Source organism: Anopheles cruzii, chromosome 3 (assembly GCF_943734635.1).
Source record: "Anopheles cruzii chromosome 3, idAnoCruzAS_RS32_06, whole genome shotgun sequence".
NCBI classification, from domain to species: Eukaryota; Metazoa; Arthropoda; class Insecta; order Diptera; family Culicidae; genus Anopheles; species Anopheles cruzii.
Window position 1 is genome coordinate 54,755,695 of NC_069145.1, and position 18,621 is coordinate 54,774,315.

The 18,621-nt window shown below is 47.7% G+C and overlaps 1 protein-coding gene across 1 annotated transcript in view; it reads right to left on the minus strand.

Moving 5' to 3' along the window:
* Positions 1 to 140: 140 nt before the first annotated feature.
* The window catches only part of LOC128271941 (protein vestigial), a 49,508-nt gene continuing 31,027 nt past the window's right edge, over positions 141 to 18,621 (minus strand). Inside the window, exons 4-7 of the mRNA XM_053009633.1 lie at positions 9,580 to 9,674; positions 9,308 to 9,489; positions 8,951 to 9,033; positions 141 to 244 (exon numbers count right to left, since the gene is read on the minus strand). Coding sequence (XP_052865593.1) covers positions 195 to 244; positions 8,951 to 9,033; positions 9,308 to 9,489; positions 9,580 to 9,674 — 410 coding nt within the window. The 3' untranslated portion in view covers positions 141 to 194. The remainder of the gene's footprint in view (positions 245 to 8,950; positions 9,034 to 9,307; positions 9,490 to 9,579; positions 9,675 to 18,621) is intronic.

An 18,621-nucleotide genomic window follows, 5' to 3' on the forward strand; every position in this document is an offset into this window, starting at 1 on the left:
TTTTTTTGGGTTTAGCTAAGCTTTTGCTTAACATTTACTCTGCCTTTTTGTACCGAAAAACTAAACGTATCTTATACGCACACGCACCATGTTTTTGCATGTTTCCCAGCTTCGATTCACTAAAATGAAACTTTCTGTCCGTGCGCGGTCTATGGTCACCATTGCCGCATTTCAAAAGCTGCATTCTTAACTATCTAGAACCAGTACAGATCCTTGGACGACTCCTGCACCTGCGCCTCTAGGCCTGCGAAGAAAGAAACAAAAATGGCAGAAAATGTATTGATTGCACTGCGATAAGAAAACTGCAGATTGCATAGACCAAAGAAAATATTTAGTTGAGGGGCCGTAAGAAGAGATTTTCTCGAGTCCTTTGTATTGTCCCTCGATTGCCAATAGCATTTGAATTTGGAGAACTTTTCAATTTTAAACCCGTTTCGTGTGTTCTTTAACCAGTTGTCTATTATTCCTTCGCACTTATATTCCTTTAATACTTTACAAAAGCCGGAATAATGAAACCCCAAAACTGCATGTGTTTCTGAACCTCTAAAGGTCATTCTAACTTTCGAGGCAGTAAAAGTCAAGCAGTCTTCTTACTTTATATACAATTCTTGAGCTAGTAAAATTTACATGGTCCTCCGGTGCAATGGAAGGATTCAACCGCCAGTCCAGTTCCCCTCAACTCTCGTACATTTTTCCCGCCGCACAAACCCCAACACATAACGCGCATTTATGCTCCGCGGCCAGAGAAATAACGATTGGGCGTGTCTTCGACTTTCGGTCGGCCAGAGCAGCAAAAAACGGCGTCTTGCGAACGCTGGTGGTTTCCAATTGGTCCGGCAAGCCGTAAATTATTTTCTTCCCCTTCCGTTGCGCTCTTTCTCGGTGCTCTTTTCCTTCGCTGAACCTGTTCGGGACCATGCTGACTGACCGCACGCAGAGAAGGGCCTAATGTTGGCCGGTTCGATTGCCCTGACTTACTACTGCCCTTGGTACTTGGCGAAGTGCAGAATTTGCCCGAACACCGTCCGCTGTGCTTCTAAACATCAGCCTCTTGGCTGGGCCGTGTGCATTGTTTGGTGTACAAAACCATGATACAAAATGCCAAACGATCGCCTTATTTCGCCCCCCGGCCGAAGCACCAAACCGTAGGGGCGCCAGCGGTCCAGTGTACGTTTTTACGAAATTAATTACCCACTCGCGTGACCCCTAACTTTACGATGCATCTGAAAAACGGAACCACCGACGTTAACCCGGAACGTAAGTTCCATTACCCAACGTTTTGGGGCAGAGAAAAATGGTATATAATCTAATGTCCGCACCACCAAGAGGTTGACTGCAATGAATAATTGCCGCCATATCGGATGAAAGCCTAAGCACGACACACCACACGGACACGACTCCTTTTTGAAGGGTTCCCATTTCGCAGGAGACCGCAAGAACGGGGTCTTATGGCAAGGACCAACGGCGTAGTAGGGACGTTAGGGTCGAACACTTACGCACAGGAAATACTAACGTAATGGCGGATCAGTCCAGGGAAAGTCATTCAAAGTTTATCACCTCTTTTTCTAACCCTCGATAAATGTGGATCGCATTTTACTTTCCACATTACGCGCCAATAAAGCGCCGTCGGTGTAAGGACGAGGCGGGACCAACAAAAAAAAAATGACAATCATTTAGCATGTAATGAGCGCCAAACGTCGTCGTCACCATCACAGACCGGTCATCACAGTCACGATTATTCATTGGCCTCCGTTTGCGAAGCCGACCGTGAAGCGAAATTAATTGCAGCAATTTGACTGAGTTATTTTTCTTGTTCTTGAGTGGATCTTTTGGCTCCCCGGCCCCGGCAGCTATGCGATGCTAATTCCGAACGAAATGCCCTTTCTTAGCCTCTTCACATCGACATATTTCATCGCCGTTCGGTAACGAGCTCACCGAACACGCGATGACCCGGGAAGCCGCAGTGCGTCTTTTAATTGAAAATTTTACTCCCATTCGCCCACCCACCCACCAAGTGGCACCTACCGAAAGCGACAACGGTTATGGGGTTATTTCTTCCCAACCATTTTTTTTTTCTTCCTCCTCAATCCACTCGATATCAAAACAATGGGAATTGGAGCGACCGTCTTAGGCTGAAAAATCACCGTCCACTGACGGAAAAATTGAAACGAGAGAAAATTTCAAAAATTTCCCTCAAATCCCACGGCACGTAAGCGTAACAACATTATCGTTGGCAATTGTCGACACCGGGTCCGGTCCGGCTGTCGGCCGTTTGGAGAATGGATCGTCAAATTCATTGCCCAATAATTAAATCCTTCCCATTGGAACGCTCTCGGTTTCGGCCATTGACAGGGAGCGGCGGCGGCACAAATTATTGTGGGGTGGGGTGGGGTGTAATTTATTCGCTTTCCGGTTTCCGGGTTCCGGAAGAAGCGTCGTCGGGCGTGTAAACAATGAATCACCTACGCACGCGGAAAGGGATGCTTTCTTGATATGAATCTTCACCCAAGCCGAAGCCGAGTCCGGGCGAAGGACGTCCAAGGGTTTAATTTCGGTCGCATGTGTGGGTAGCTAGGGTGACATGCGCCCAACACTGGCCCAACACATGGAGCCTGTCAAAAAGGTAGAAAGACGCATCCTGCGCCTCCCCTCGCTCATCCCCACCGCCGACACCGATGACAATGATACGCGGCAAAATGTCCTTTGCCAAAGCAATAGATCCCGGGACCGGGCACCGTTCAGGGCCCCGGGGGCCAGAACCGTCCTCTTTCTCGGAGGGACACAAGAGATTACATCCTCGGTCCTTCTTGACCTCGAGCGGCCGGAAAAGCGGCCGACGCGACTGTACTGGGGACTGCTGCTGGATGACGTACGATACGATACAGGGACAGGGACAAACGCGCCCGAACGTACCGATGGAAGGCACACAAGGCCAAGTTTTCTTTCATGTGTCACATAAATTTTGCTCCCCTCCCCGTTCTCGGTACTCCACGCCCGGCGGCCGGAGCAGCAAAAGTCCGGCCGGTTTTAGGCGAAAGGATATTAGTTTTCCTGGCAGCTTGGGGCCCTCCGTGGCAGTGGGACGGCCATCTTGCCACGACACACGACATGCGGCAAGTTTCCGGAACTGGTTTTACTTTGCATTGGGTCAAAGTTTATTCATGACGGGAAGGAAAATGCAATTATTTATACCCTTCGCTACCGCCGCGGCCCCGGGCTGTCCTGAGTGTGTGCTGAAAAGACCAACTTTAGATCAAACGACAGTCCCCACAATGCTTCTTGCCACGCCACGGTAGTCGTAGTCCGCGTTCGCATGTGTGTCCGGGTCCGCCGCCGATGGCAGCGAGAAGTCCTTGCCGAGGATGAACTTTGTCACCTGTCTCGGGGCCAACGCCCATCGCGTTGAGTGTTGAGCTTCAAAAATTTGCAAACAAACATGTGACGACGTGTAGAGTGAAGCAAAAAAATGCATGTTTTTAATATTTTCCCCTTTTCTCGGTGTTCACGTTGGGCGATTTTTTCATTTTAAAGTTTTCGAAAAAACATTTCCAACAATTCCACTCCGAAGTGGGCGCACTTGCTGTTGTTGGTTTGTGGCTCTGTTACAGAGCGCATGTCGCGCGTACTCCTAGTTGGCCTTTTCGGGACTCCTTCTTCTTGGAAGGCTTCCCATTTTGATGGACGCAATTTGACAGTTTAGCATTTTATCTGCTGTCATCGATGATAACCTGCCACTTCGCTTTAGCAGTTCTTTAGTGCACGCACGGAGCAACACGCTGTTACATGGCGATGGCCCGGCTACAAGCTAACACTGGCCGCATGCCATCCATCATAATGACGGCCAATCATACCGCGCGCGCCAGACGAGCGACGGTCGCCTGGAGCCTGGAGACGTCCGTCTCCGAGTACCTCGGGCGAGACGCGTCAAAGTGCCGACAAACGCAATCGGGCGCACGGTTTTCGTCTTTTTTTCTCCGAGTCGGTCCCGAGTCCCCAAATCGCTCGCTCTCTAATCGGACCGAAACGATCGAAAGCATTTATGATAATGTCCGAAAGGGCAGCATCCTCGCTCCGGGCAGCATCGTTAGCGAATCACGTTGTCGGTGTTTTTTTCGGGGCCCGGCGATTAACAGTTTGTTGGCCACTCGCCCTCGATAGTTTATTTAACTCACGCTGGTGACGAAAACGGCAGAGCCGAAATGCATTCCGCAGTTCCATTTCGCGCACCAGCTTCGTTTTTCCTTCGCGTTGTCGAGATCAATCGATCGTGTGATCGTGGATTCGATCAGAGAAGGCAACAAGGTGCCACACACACATGTGCGCAAACCGGTAAAAAGCATAACATACACCGCCCGGCATAACACCCCCCGAAAAACCAGTAGCGGAGATGTCATCGGGAAATCTATCGACGCGATCGACAAACAGCGATGACAACGACGGGCGTACACGCGGCACAGGACATTCCTTAGGCCCCCTCGCGCTCTATCACTCCTTTCTCGCGCTCTCACTCCCTCAAACCGCCAGGAATCGTTTGGTTTCTTATTTTTCGAGTTTTGGCCCCCGGGTTGGGCCAACGGCGCGCTTGTTTCAAATCGCATTCCTAGCATTCCGCTGACAGATTCGGCATTGGCACTGTGTATTTTGCGCGTGCGTGCGTGCGTGTGCGTGTCTTGTGAATTTAATTTTTTTTTTTCGCTTTTCGGCATGTGACTAAAATGACTCGACTTCGACGGGGCGGCCGATCTCTCGAAGTGGTTCTCGGCCGCCGTCCGAGAGTCGCGAACGTGCTCGTGATTGTGCTGTCGCCTGCCGCAGAATTAGACATTCGGAGATGGTTCAATTTTGGCAACTTTCTGGGCCAAATGGACTATCGATTTTCGGATGTCGCACCGTCGTCCCGTCGCTGGCGGCCCTCTGCCAAGCTGTGCATCGATCGGTAGCTTCGGTGCTATTAAAGCCAACGAAACTGCACTTCCTTAATGGAACGAACTGTAGCATATTGTGCATGAACGCTTTTTAAAGAGAATGTCAACAGTTTTGCAGTGCAGTTGTTGATAGCTCGAACTGGCACTCTGAGTAAAAAAGCTGTTTATCAACCGTATATTTTGGAGCTGGAGCTCTTGGAAAAATTGGGCAGTTTGTTTAAAGTGCAAAGAGAATAGGTGAACTTCAGTTAATTAGTTTTCATCCTTAAAAAACTCTCGAATTACATAGGGCAAATTTTGGTTTCCAAATAGTAACACAGGATTTTCACGATCATCAGCATCACGACGCATACTATTGAAATGTTAAATAACTCCGCTATTTTTCAGTCGATTTTGACAAATCAGTCAAATTCTGAAACGTCAATGTATGCCGTCTTAGTCATGGATCAATTTACGGAAAAAAAGCGGTCTGAAATTATAGCGCTCTACATTGAAAATAATCGTTCAACTGTTAAAACTGTGAAAACTGTGAGTGCTTATTAAATCCGAATTTCTTCTGACTTCTTTCTGTGGGGCTATTTGAAGAGTATGGTTTATGCCAGCAACCGAAGACCATTAAAAAACTGAAAGCTAACATCACAGCAGAAATGGCTGCTATTACGTTGTCTATTGCCGAAATGTTGTTAAATACAATGAAAAGTGCCCAAAAAGGGCCGCTTTTTGTGTGTCTAATGGAGGCCTTTATTTTACCGATATGGTATTCTGAGTGAATTGTTAATAAACGGCATTTTTTACTCTAAATAACGGCATTGTTAATAAATGGCATTTTATAGTCTAAATCAATCTTGTTCATTTGTCAAAATCGACTGAATAATGCCGGAGTTATCAGGTTGGCTAAAAAGAAATCGACGTTTTTCACGATACATGCCTTTAATGATCGATATCTTGTGAAGTGTTTATCGTACAGTTTCAAGTTTAGGCTCGTTTTAAAGCTGATACTTTACACTTAAAAAAAATGCTTTCATTGTTCTTTGTTTGTTCTATTCGTTTGTGAGTTACAGGGTGTTAACAATGGAGATCAACGCGGAGAAAATTCGGTACATTTTACATTTTTTGTCCGATAAAGGTGAAAATTCAAGCTAGGCCGCTGAAATTTCGCATGGTGTTCATGGTGCCGATACTCTAACAGCTATCTGGGTCAAATTTTGGTTTCGTTAACACGTTTCAGTTATTTTTGATGTTAAAGCCTAGGCAGACACGTCATCGAAAATGTCGATAAAATCACAGAAAAATCAAAGTAGATCGGCATGTTAGTAATCAGAACATCGGCCAGGAGCTAAAGATCAATCATCGAACAGCTTAAAGTCATTGGCGCAAAGCTGGATTCACAAATAAGCTCGATGTTTGGGCCCCGCCCTATTTACACCAAAAAACATGATGGCTCGACTTGCCATCTGCGAAGTTTTGGCCAAACGGAACAAAATCGACCCATTTCTTTAAATGATTGATACTGGGGATGAGAAATGAGTCACTTACGACAATACTGTGTAAAAATAATCGTGGTCTAAGGGTGGTAAAGCAGATTAACCGGTGGCCAAACCAGGAATAACGGCTAGGAAGGTTCTACGGGGTATATGGTGGGACTTGAAGGGAATTGTTTATCATGAGCAGCTTCCGTGTGGCTTAATACTAAATTCAGATTGCTACCGTCAATTACTGTACCGTTCGAAGCTAGCAATTGACGAGAGACGGCCAGAATCGGCCAACAGAAGAGGTTTTGTGTTCCAACAGGACAACGAAATGTTACGCACGTCTTTGGTGGCTCGCCAGAAAGTCCGGGAGTTTGGTTGGAAAGTTTTAATGCATCCACCGTATACCCGGTCCTTGCACTAAGCGATTGACACCTTTTTCGCGCATTACAAAATTTCCTGAGTGATGAAAAACTGAGATCAAAAAAGGATTATGAAAATGGATTTCTCGAGTTTTTCGCCAATAACGACTAATCCTTTTACAAGAGAGACATTATAAGCCTACCTTTGAAAAGACAACTAATTTTCCAACAATATGGTGCATATTTGACGCAAATCGGACCATTGGAAACCTGTTAAATATAATTCTGAACATCACCCATAAAACGTCGATTTCTTTTTAGCCAACCTAATATTTAACATTTAAATAGTATGGTTCTTGATGGAACACCCTGTACTTTCTCTGAAATCCTTTAAGCCTCACAGGCCTATATGAAATTATGGCAAAATATAAAGCGATTATTAAAAATAAAAGATTTACTACGAAATATTGAAAGCCATTTATTGATAGTTTAATAATAAGCAAAGTTGGAATTGTTTTTTCCAGGAAGAAAATAATGGTTTTATCAATTTGTTTTCAATCCTTGTGTAAAACTAATCCATTTTTGTATTAAGTAAATTGGAGCAAAAACTGCATACCAGTGAATTAATTTCATTCGAAGCTGATTAATTAAACCGTATAGTGATTAGATGCTCGAGGTGAGCTAGGAGTAACCGTAATAATGGAAGTAAACCATAAGTTCTACTCCTCCCAAAAGGACAGCTACTTAAGGCCTGTACGATGAAGACTTGTGTTGCTCCAATTATTCTACCATTTAAAATTGGTGTGGAGAGCCAAATTACATGTATGTCCAGTCTAGTGCAGCATCCTTTCCAGGCCAATCCCTGAATACCTCTCTCCCGGGATGAGTCCGTCACGACACAAATAGAAAAACTCTTTAAGTTTCATTCGCTTAGCTTGTGAAAGGACTGATTCACGTAAATTCCCGATACGTTTGTGGGAACGTTAAAGTTCTAAACCAAAACAAAAAAGCCTTGGCTGTTGATGGATTTCCGGCACGGTGACGACGAATGCGATTTGGCGAGCCGACGATGACAGACTGATCTGCGCCGGCCTGGACCGCGGCGGAACCAGCGACCATCGCCTGGAATCCACTGGAGAGGTATTGTCAATCCTACATTCCAACCGGCGCAAGTACTATACGTTGGATCCCGGGGGTCAAATCATCGATTTTTCTATGCCGCCTCATGGCGGCTTTATTGATGACACTCTCTCGCTAGATGCGAACAACATGGAGAGTGAAATCAAAAACAAACATCGTCCAAAAAATGGTTCAAGGTCTCCGATGTTGGAGATGTATAACGCCGGCGGTACACGACGCCGATGGTCGAGGCATAGTCTTTCGGAGTTTTTAGACCGACGTCATTGATGTGTTCAATTGATTGAAGTTTGGGATAATTTTCTCAGCAGATTGATCATGGGAAGGTTTGGTGCTATCGCCATGTTCATCACAATTCAACGTTACCTTTGTGGTTTGAGGTTTAAAGACCATGCTAAATAGGTCGAAATGTATAAAATAAGTTGGCAAATTAGTTCAATATTATCATTTTCGACAGTAAGCAGGATATAAACCTTATATTTGTTTCATTTACAACTTATGAATAGTCCAATGATTACTTTGACTTTATAAAAAGATAAAGTAATAATTGTTGAAAAATACTAAAGTGAATTGAAGATTTCGGGAGCATGGTACCAATAGAAAACCATGTTGTAATGGCCACAGACCAGATGAAACAAGCGACTGGGAATCGTGAAACCCCCGACCAGAGTGTACCGGGGACCGCGGTTCAAAGCCGCCGTCGCGAGACTTCAATCCGAAGCGTCTAAACGAAACATAGAAAAGTATCTTTGAAAATTTACCGACCCAACGCGTGTGCCCAGGCGGAATTCGATCGTGGGGCGGGGAGGCGAAACAGAGAATGCCGGCGAATCGCCGCCGAAAGAGGTGAGGGTAAGGGGTGCCCAAAGCAACTGGCCGCACTCAACTAAACTCAACCTCAACCCGCCGGGAATGCGAAGCGTTCCATCTCTCGCGGCATCTCGCGTGGCAGAACAAACGGCAACGGCCGGAGTCGGAGTCCTGTGCCGCCGGGGGCTTTTTTGGGGGGGACGTTTCCAGCTAAGAAAGGGCAGTTATTGAGTAGCGCGGTACTGACCTGCCATCGTTGGATAGCTCGTGTAAGCGGCGGCACTTTCTAACGCGTGCGCCGTCTGCTGGTCGTGGTGTAACCTATGGTGACTGGGGCCCCCCCAGCAGAGCGAAAGAGAGAGAGATGAAAGTAGAAATTAACGCTGGAGAATAAAATGTCTGCCAAAAAAGGATATCCAGAACCATTGCAGTTGCAGTGTTCTGGGAGTCTGGCGGAATTAACCTTTATGATGACTCTGATGAACAGATGTTCTAAGAAAATCGATTTTGAAATCATTTTTGGACAATTAGAAGATCCCTAGTCAGTAAGGACTCGGAACAACCAATTAGCATTGAACACCACCGACTCGTCGTCGTTGCTTACCTCGACGTGTGGCCGTACTGCTGCGGTAACCTCAGTAAGCTTCCGTACTGCGCCATGTTGTGATGGTAGGCGTGGGCGTGGGCGGCATGCGCGTGGGCTGCGTGTGCGTACGAGCCGTAGTGGGCCGCGTGCCACGGATCCGCCGAGTAGCCCGTATCGGTGGAGTACAGGTCGGAAACCTGCTGGAAGAATGTGCGAAACGGAAAGAAACAGGAACGCGGATTCCTCCGTTAGCCTAAGGATATGCGCCAAAATATGTCCGTACACCGTACCTGGTGGTGATGGGTGGGGGCGGGTGTCGGATGCACGTAATTGCTATTCCAGAACGAGGGCGGAAAGTTTCTACTCGTCATCGAACTGCTGTATCCTGCGGAAAAGAAGACGTAATCGTAGTAAGCGTAATGTTGGGATCTTTCAATATCTTAATTGTGATATTGTGGTATCTTCTCATATTTTCTCAAATGACGCACATTTTGTGAGTTTGTATTATTATTTGTGGACAGTGTTTAGTCGTGCCGACATGCCGATGAGTTCGAAAGACTCACTTCCGAGCGCAACCACTGCTAGCAACCGATTGAACCAAACCCCCCGGGGGGCTTATGCATTCTTCGCTCTGCTGGCCCCAACGGCCAACATAAGAACATAATTGTAGCTCCGGATTCGCCGAACGCGTAACCTGCAGAACAACTTCGCATCCGGAGCCGCGCGGTCGGCCGCGACTGATTTCGGCCGAAAATTGTTGGAAAAATCTAATTAAACAAGCATCGACATTCCATTTTCTGATAATTTTCTCCCGGAGGACGATTCGCCGATGGAATGCGCCGCACGGTGGCCGCCGTCTCCGGCCCGACTTCCCGGGTGGGGAAAAAAGAGAGAAACCTTAAAAATGGCAGCCGCGCCTGCAGCGAAACGCAAACACGCCGGAACGGGCGAATCGCTAGGCGGAGGAGGGAAAAATCACGCGTAAGCTGCCTCTGCCTTATGGTGAGGACCATTCAGGGGGCGATGAGTCGAAGACGCGATGCGAAATACCGATGGTCGAAGGCAGGGGGTACAGGTATCCCTTTTTCGCATGCAGAAGTTGGCCGGGGCTTCCCGGCCTTCCCGGTTCGCTGATCAGATCGCCACTTTTATCCCTTCCGACAAAAGAAAGATCGCTGCAGGACCACGGGCTCCGGGACCAGGTGTGGAACGGGTTAGCGCGTCTTTCCACTTCCACGGTTCAGATTCGAGCGATCGTCCCGTGGCTGCGTGGCAATTGAGTTTTTACTTTACTGATCAACCGAACAGAGTGCCGCTGGAATGCCGACGGGAAACACTCGAACCGCCCAGTCGATGGCAACTTAAACTTTCCAACCTTCGGTTCCCTTCGTCGGACCCGAAAGCAAAAGAAAAAAACAGAGTTTGAATCGAAATCGTCACATTGTGTTTGTGCAGAAGCTGCATGTCTAAGTAGAATTAGGTGGTTATGCAGTTAAAATCCGACTGGACACGAGTCCGGGTCTACATGTGGTCCCGCATCGGGTGGCGCAAAAGGCAACTAGGAACTGCATTCACACATCACTACTACAATTACAACGGACTGTTACTACCCTTGAGGTTTGACGTTTACAATTCAATTGAACCGCAACAGTTCGAAGAATTGTTTACCTTGAAGAATTAAACAAAATTCAATTCTTGCCACAACTTCTTAGCATAAATTCTACGTTGGGGTAAAAAAAACAATATTTTTGCGTAAAATCTATAACGTTATTTATAAATACGGCCGTTCTTCGAAGATTAAAAAAAAATAAAACGTGATTTAAAATGGTTCGGCATATTCGAGCTGGGTCAAAAAGGCACGGTTTTGTTTTATAATTTGAGGCAGCATGGACCTCATTGGCAAAAACTTTAGTAATCGATTTTCACAATCTTCTCTTGACATCAAATTCTTACCACTCAGATAGTTTTGCAATGCAAAAAAGATGGTATCCAAACTCCTGGTGTTTCTGGCGAGTTACTACAGACGTGTGTCGCTTTTGTCGTCCTTTTGGAACACAACACCTCTCCAAGTTGACTAATTCTGGCCGTTTCTGGTCAATAAATAGCTTCCAACGTTCCAATCGCGGATAGTAGAGGTCTGATTTTAGTGTTTGTCCATACGGAAGCAACTCATAATAAACTATTCCTTTCAAGTCCCACCAAATACACAATAGAACCTTCCTGGCTGTTAGCTCTGGTTTAGCCACCGTTTGAGCTGCTTCACAACGCTTTGACCACGCTCGTTCTCGCACAATATTGTCGTTTTACAATAGTCACCACCGTTTGGCAAAAACTTCACAGATGGAAATTTGATCCATCATGTTTTTTTATGTTAACTAGTGAGCCAAACAACGAGCTTCTGTTTGAATTCAGTTGCGTAGAATGGGTTTAAAACTGTCTTGAGGTCCATCACTATGTAGTGTGCGTGCGATTAGATTTTTGTATAACCTTAGGTTGTGTCGAGTTCGTGATGAGTGCCTCATTTCACGCATCAGGAACAGTATAAAAAGGACTGTTTCGTGATAAAACAGGCTCTTCTCTCTCTTCTTAGGACTTCTTCGGCAAGCAGCGGTAGTGGATTAAACGGGAATAAACGAGTAATCACCGAATCGAGTAGAATTATTACAACTATAAGCGATCGATCGATATGATAAGATTTATGACGATGTCAACACCATAAACAGCATTCACAATTTCAGCGACCTGGCTTGCATTTTCGCCTATATCAAAGGAAGACTGTAAGATGTAGTGAAATTTTTCTTTGTGGAAGTTAACACCCACATCGTCAACACTCACCACTGAATGGAACAAACAGAACACAGCACAAAAATTATTTTAAATCGTTTGATCGATACTTTACAAGATAGCGATCACTGAAGCCATCTACCGAGAAAATAGTGGATTTCTTTTTCCATAACCTAATAGAACATCCCTTTTAAGTAAACTGCAATAAAACAAAAGCTTAATTATCACTTTCTATAAAAATTTTTCTTATAAATTCATCACGTGTTACGGTTACAGTTGCAACGACTGTTTCACTTTTGTTTAAATCAGCAGTGCAGACAAAGCAATATTGGTACCTGCCAATGCAGTGTTGCAGTAGCATGTTTTCAAACCTCCACACGTGGTCTGACAACGCTCAGAGGCAGTCCAGTAACTAGTAAAGTCATACAACGTATAATATTACAATACGAACAGGGACCCGAAACCGACATTCAAGCGTTATAAAAGCAAAATAACGCACAGTTAGTCTATTGCGTCTTGTTGCTAAGAATTGCTTCTTTGTGCGCCCCCCCCCCCCCCCCCCCTGCTGTCCGTGTCACGAAGATAATTTACGTGCATTTATTCGAGTACGCTAATGGCGCGAAACAACAGCGCCCGTAACGTTTTTGTCGTCGGCGGCCTCAAAACGGTTGACAATAATTGAAATTTAAACAAACGAATCCTGCCCGCTGAGTGTTCTCGGCGTGGGGGGGGGGGCGGTCTAGGTTCGAACCGAATTCCTGCGCCGAGCTTCTCGAGGAATTCGAGGCGTTGGCGAAAATATGTGTTGGCGATTTTGTTCAACTTATTTTCGTGCAATGAATCCACTCAGCGACAAATTTATCTACTAAACCGACAGCGACCGATCCGTGGCCGTGGCGTGGCCGGCGGCTACGAGGTTTTGGGCGGCATTTTTCAACACGCGGAGTCCCGTGGATTGGCTACAAAACTGTCACTCCGGGACACTTCATTCGCGCGCCCCCCCCGGTGACGGATCGGTGGTCATCCGGTCCGGTGGTAGCGTAGTAACAAATAAATTAAAATCAACACACCGCGACACACACACTCGTTAAATGGCCATCGTTCATGCGTAAACCTGTGCGTAATTTGCACGAAACGTGCGTGTGCGAGTGTGCGGGGATAGTTTTTATGGTTCAAAATGTAATAATCTCGCCGCGCTAGGTCGTGGATCCTTCGAGCGGGTGGTCTCTCGAAGTGGCCGCTCGCACGCTCTCTAGTCCTATGTGTCTACTTCCACTAAATCACGCCCGGACAGGGCCAGCGAACAGAGATGTCTTTCGACCTTTCCGCGCGACCATGGCGAAATATTTGAAATGCCTTACACGGATAATTTAAACAGCGTTAACTCATTCACGAAATTTGACTATCACATGGCGACCGTGGCACGCTACGTTGGGCGAGCAAAAAAAAAACATCGAACTAGCGTTTGTCGATCTAGCCGCGAGTCGCGAGACCCGTCAGAAGTCGCAGGATCACCCGCACCCGTCGGCGGCGGCGGCGATGGTGGGCGACACAGTCGGCAGACATTTCGACTATTTCATGCATTCGAACGGTGCAAATATTTTGAATAGCATTATCAATAGCTCGGCGGGCGTGCGTGCGTGCCTGCATCCCTTTCGCGGGACGTGTTGGCGTGATTCATTTCGCGTGATTGAATTCCTGGGCCTGGGCCTTTGCCAGTGTTGGGTGGTGGTTATTCGCATACGATTTTTCTCCTTTTTTTCGTTTGGCCAGCAAAACTCAAAAGCACCTAGAATGTCAATGTTTGTACGATACGACGGCGCACTCACGTGAACCTCGGGCGCAGTTTATCTTCTCGTGCGCTTCTCGCCACTGCGCGCTCCATAAATTGTGCGATTTTGGGTTTTGGGTTAAATTTACGGGCCTCCTACGGGCTGTGAGTGCGAAATAACCGCGGCGGCGGGTCCACAGGACCACGGCGGGCGACGAAAATCCGTCGCCAGAAGACGGGAAATTAAATTTAGCGTAACTCGCGTTCGAAACCAGGCGGCGCGAGAGTCGCCCCGAAAGTTGCGCTAGAATTTAAGGTTCTTTGGTCGGTTTGGTTCGTTTGCCGCCCGGTATGCCCCGTTCTCGGTTCGGGGTTTCAAAATTCATTTCGTGCTTTTGTCTTAAAATGTGTTTTTTGTTGCATCGTTCGCTGTTTTTTTTTTAACTTTTATTCATTTAGCAGTTTTACGGGACTTTTGTTGACACATTGGTCGCCCGCCGATGTGTGTGTTCCCGGTGTAACGTTAACGTTGACATCACTCTGTACCACGGCCAAGTCCGGGGGGGGGGGAGGCCGTAGTTAGCATACCGGGCGTACGCGGATATCAGCAAAGCATGGCCTCAAATTTTTCCACCAAATTTGTAGCATTCCTGCCAACGGTCGCTATGCGGAAACCCGATTTCCCCGGCCGATCGGCTGGCGGCACGTGGACACGTGGGGTTTCGTTTCGTACGAATTGATGAGGATTACATTATAATTTATCCACCGGGCCGGGCCGAGATTGCCGTGAGCTATTTGTTTGGCATATTTGGCGATGGCGACGCAATCGCTGGCCCCCGAAAAATGCGTCTCTAGAATGCCGTCTCGCATGCCTAATGATTTCGATCCGAAGAGTTCCGGGCGTCGGTCGGAACCGTTTATGTGTCGTCTGTGGAAATGACAACGGAACGACTGTCGTAATGTTGTTGATATCCCTTGCACTTCTCGAAACCACCTTGCCAGACCAGAAATTAACCCGTTGACACCGAGACAAACCCAAACGACAAGCGGCCACGTACGGTGGTGGCGCGGTGTCATAACTTGGAGTGATGTGGCCACAAACGGAGCACGATTTGTTCCCCGTGACAGTGCAACAAATGTCAGCTGCCAGCCTTGTTTGATGACTTCTTTTGGGTGGCACTGGGTGCGTACGGGAGGACCACCTCCCGTAGACGAGAGGGTGACATTGATCCGCGCTCAAGGATGTTGGCACACATACACGGGCGCCTGGGCCCCGAGCGCCCTCAGGTGCTTATTATGTTAATTAATATTTTAATTACCACAATTTGACGCTAACGTCAACCGAAGCACTCACGCTGTGCGCTAAATGCAGCCGCGACTTTAATTAAACGCGACCGATGACGTTAATGAGTCCGTTTCGCGTCCGTCGAAACAGGGCGCATCCGGGGCGTGAGGTGTCTCCGCAATCCCCTTCGGTTGCCACCGACATACGAACCCCGCCAAGGAATCGGTTTCGAAGAAAGTGATTTTCGAAACGTAGCACAAGGAACCGTTTTTTTTGGAACGGAAACCTAATGGCATCCTAAGTCGGAGCACCTCGAATGCCACGGCGCGAGATGGAGCAGCATGGTCGTTGGAGGGAAACAGAAGTGAATGTAAAAAAATGTCCCTTTTTTCCTTTAAACTACTCCAAGTGATCACGAAAGTCTTCGCTTACGCTCGACCCCGTTCGCTTCGCTTCCTTATGAAGGAAATCTTCCGAAAACTTCGCACCCTTCTTGAGGGCCAAAAAGTGATGGATTTCACCTTCGGTCGTGTATAAATTATCAGGCAAAGGGGTCTTCTTCCTGCGACCCCATCGGTGCGCGATGGGTGAAATGGTAGACTCGAAAATCTACGCCCAGAGTGGAAGGAAGTCGAAGACATCGTGTAGACGCACGGCGCTCTCGTGATTCGGAAGCTATACGCACAATGTGGGTAGTCGCCATAAATTACGCACCCCGTCTGCCGGCGACGTCCTAAGGCCCAGCCTGAGCTCCAAAAGGGCGTCCGCCGGCGCTGATGAAGCATGATTTTAATAGTCCTCCACAATCAACGAACGCGTTACGCGTCGGTAGCGGGCCCCGTAGGACCTTAAACACTGCCGCTTCCTTCCTTCGCCCGGTCGCCCTCTACCCGCGGGGAGTGCCGTGGCGTTGGCGCAAAGTTTACACGAACACTCCCCGACGAACAAAAAGCGAGCCGAGCATAAACGAGTTAATGAAAATGCGTACAGAAATCATAAATTATCGCACGTTTGTTGGCAGCGAGGCGCGCTTCTAGGCAACCAACCGAAAACCTAAGCCAACCCGCGGGCCCCCGTCGGAACAGTGTAAAACATGTGTTAAATATCCGTAGAAATTAATTTGAACCAGCGGCGTTCCCGCGTGGCGCAAGAAGGAATCCACCGACGGTCGACGGAAGACGGGTGAACCGATCAGTCAAGGATACCAAAAAAAAGTGAGACTCCTGCTGCTGCTGCTGCTGCTGCTGGGTCAAAGACAGATGATGAGTCTCCGATTGCCGGTGAGACGGTTGTTTGTTGAAAGGGGTTGCCACCATTAACGGAGACAGTGGCCCATAAAAAACGGCAGTGGAAACACAGCATAAAAAAGGAGCCCCCGGAGAGACAGAGCGAGAGAGAAAGAGAAAGATCATGGAAGATCCATAAATGGATACCCGCACTCGCGAGACGTAATATGACGTAAAATGTGCCGCGTCGCAGGATCCTTGGAAGTGGAAACCCTTTTTCAGGGCGGAGTTTTACCACAAGCTTCGTCCACCGAAAGGGCCTCTGGCATCACCGGAGTTTAGGACCCAAAGGACACATGTTTACCCATGTTTTGTTTATTAACTTGTTGGTTGAAAGGACCCAAAAGGATGCGCGGCTGGGCCGACACTATCGGGACAAGTCATCGGTCCCGCTAGAAACAAGTTAATTGACAGCCGCGAATGGTACAAACGTAACGAAAGGATAATAAATTACACTGAAAACTTTTCCGCTCCACTTAATTAGTTTTCATTCCCCCAAAAACAACGAACATTTTCCATTTTCCGGTTCAAAATCCAGTTTCTAATGAAGGCACCTCGCAAAGGCCCCTTTAAGGATGTGCGTATGTTGCTGAAACCCGGACGCAGCACTCAAGGTCGTTCGCAGGCATCGCGGCTCGTCCTTTCATTTTAAATTATCTTCAACAATGCAAACACCCTAACGAGCCATCGCCAAAAATGGCGATCGTTTCTCCGCCTGCAGCACGAAGGCTGTTAACAAATCGTGATCATTGTTTCCCATGGATCCAGGACACACACACCGCAAAGGCTTGTGAGAACCCCGTTCAGCCAGCCCGTGGTCCATCTTCAAGACCTGGGATGGTCAGGGCAACGCTAAAAAAAATTTGGGCCAAATAAAATGGAAGCAAACGGAGCAAAAAAACAAGAATCAGGCAGATTTATCCCAAAAACATGCAACCGTAAACTCCGATAACGACCTTCAGAATCGGAATCCGCGTTGAACGGGCCCCCCCCATACGGTCGCTTCCCCTTCGATCGGGTTTCGATCCCACCAGATCTGCGACCCGCGAAACAGTGCGTGGTTTTTCTGGTGCCGACCCGGGACCTTTTAAGATTTTCCCTTACAACCCCATAGGTCCCGGCGAAGTTTTACGCAAAATTGAAACATGATTTCGATCCCACCGCACCGATCTGACCGGGGTCCGGCGAAACAAATTATTTCACAACATTTAATGCCCACTTTTCGCCCTGGGTTCGACCGAATCTTCGCATCTCGGAATCGGAACGGATGGCGATCGAAATCGGGCTCTGGAAAGCTTGCCGGCCACAGCGCTGCCTTTAAATGGCACTGAAGTGACTCGTAGTTTTCTGTTTTTAAATCCTTCCCCCCCGGCCACGCTCTGGGCGCTGTTTTATGGTCCGCTTTTCGTTTTCCCTTCGGCATTCCACGCCCGGCCCCGGGGGCTGCTCCGTGTGTTGCAGCTCAATCGAAACCATGTTCCAATCGTTCAATCGTTGTCGCGAATAATCTTGATCGGTGATTTACCTAAGACTTCTGTGTCCACGTCGTCGCGAAGACGAAGACCACGGCGGCGGCGGCGGCGGCACGGAAGGCGTCCGTCGGGCGTCGGAATCCTCGAATCGGGAACTCGCGCTGAGAGTCGCCGTCTTCGAAGTCAAAGTCCAAGCCGACAGCCGACCGAATTCGAAGTCAAAAGGGCGCAAACCCCGCGGAGCTGGCCGGTGAGAAACTATGCTCGAAAAATCGTGCCATAGTGTAACGGGCGATGAAGGAAAAAAAACACAATAAGGAAGATACACCGAACGGCATAAAACAAAACATAATAACAATTTCTTCACCCCGAGCGAACCGAGCACCTCCGATGCCGATTTCATCGATTTGTCGGGCTGACCCACGGTCAGTTCCCCCACCCGAAAAAAAGAATAAAAGACGGTCCTTTCGCCGCCAAAGGAAATATTTGCTGATTTCATCGGCGACGGCCGTTTTGCTGCCGTTACTTTTGGGCGTCGGAACGTTTTAGCCGCAACACTGACCGATGACTAGCTGGCTGGTGGCGGGAAGACTGTTAAAGGGCATTAAGCGGTAAAAAGGGTACACTAGGATGGAGGATGGTGGAGCGCTTTCAGAAATGACAAATCGAACATTGGTAAGTGCAATAAATTGAGGCTTTCACGTATTTTAAACAAAGAAACAATTCAAACGGTT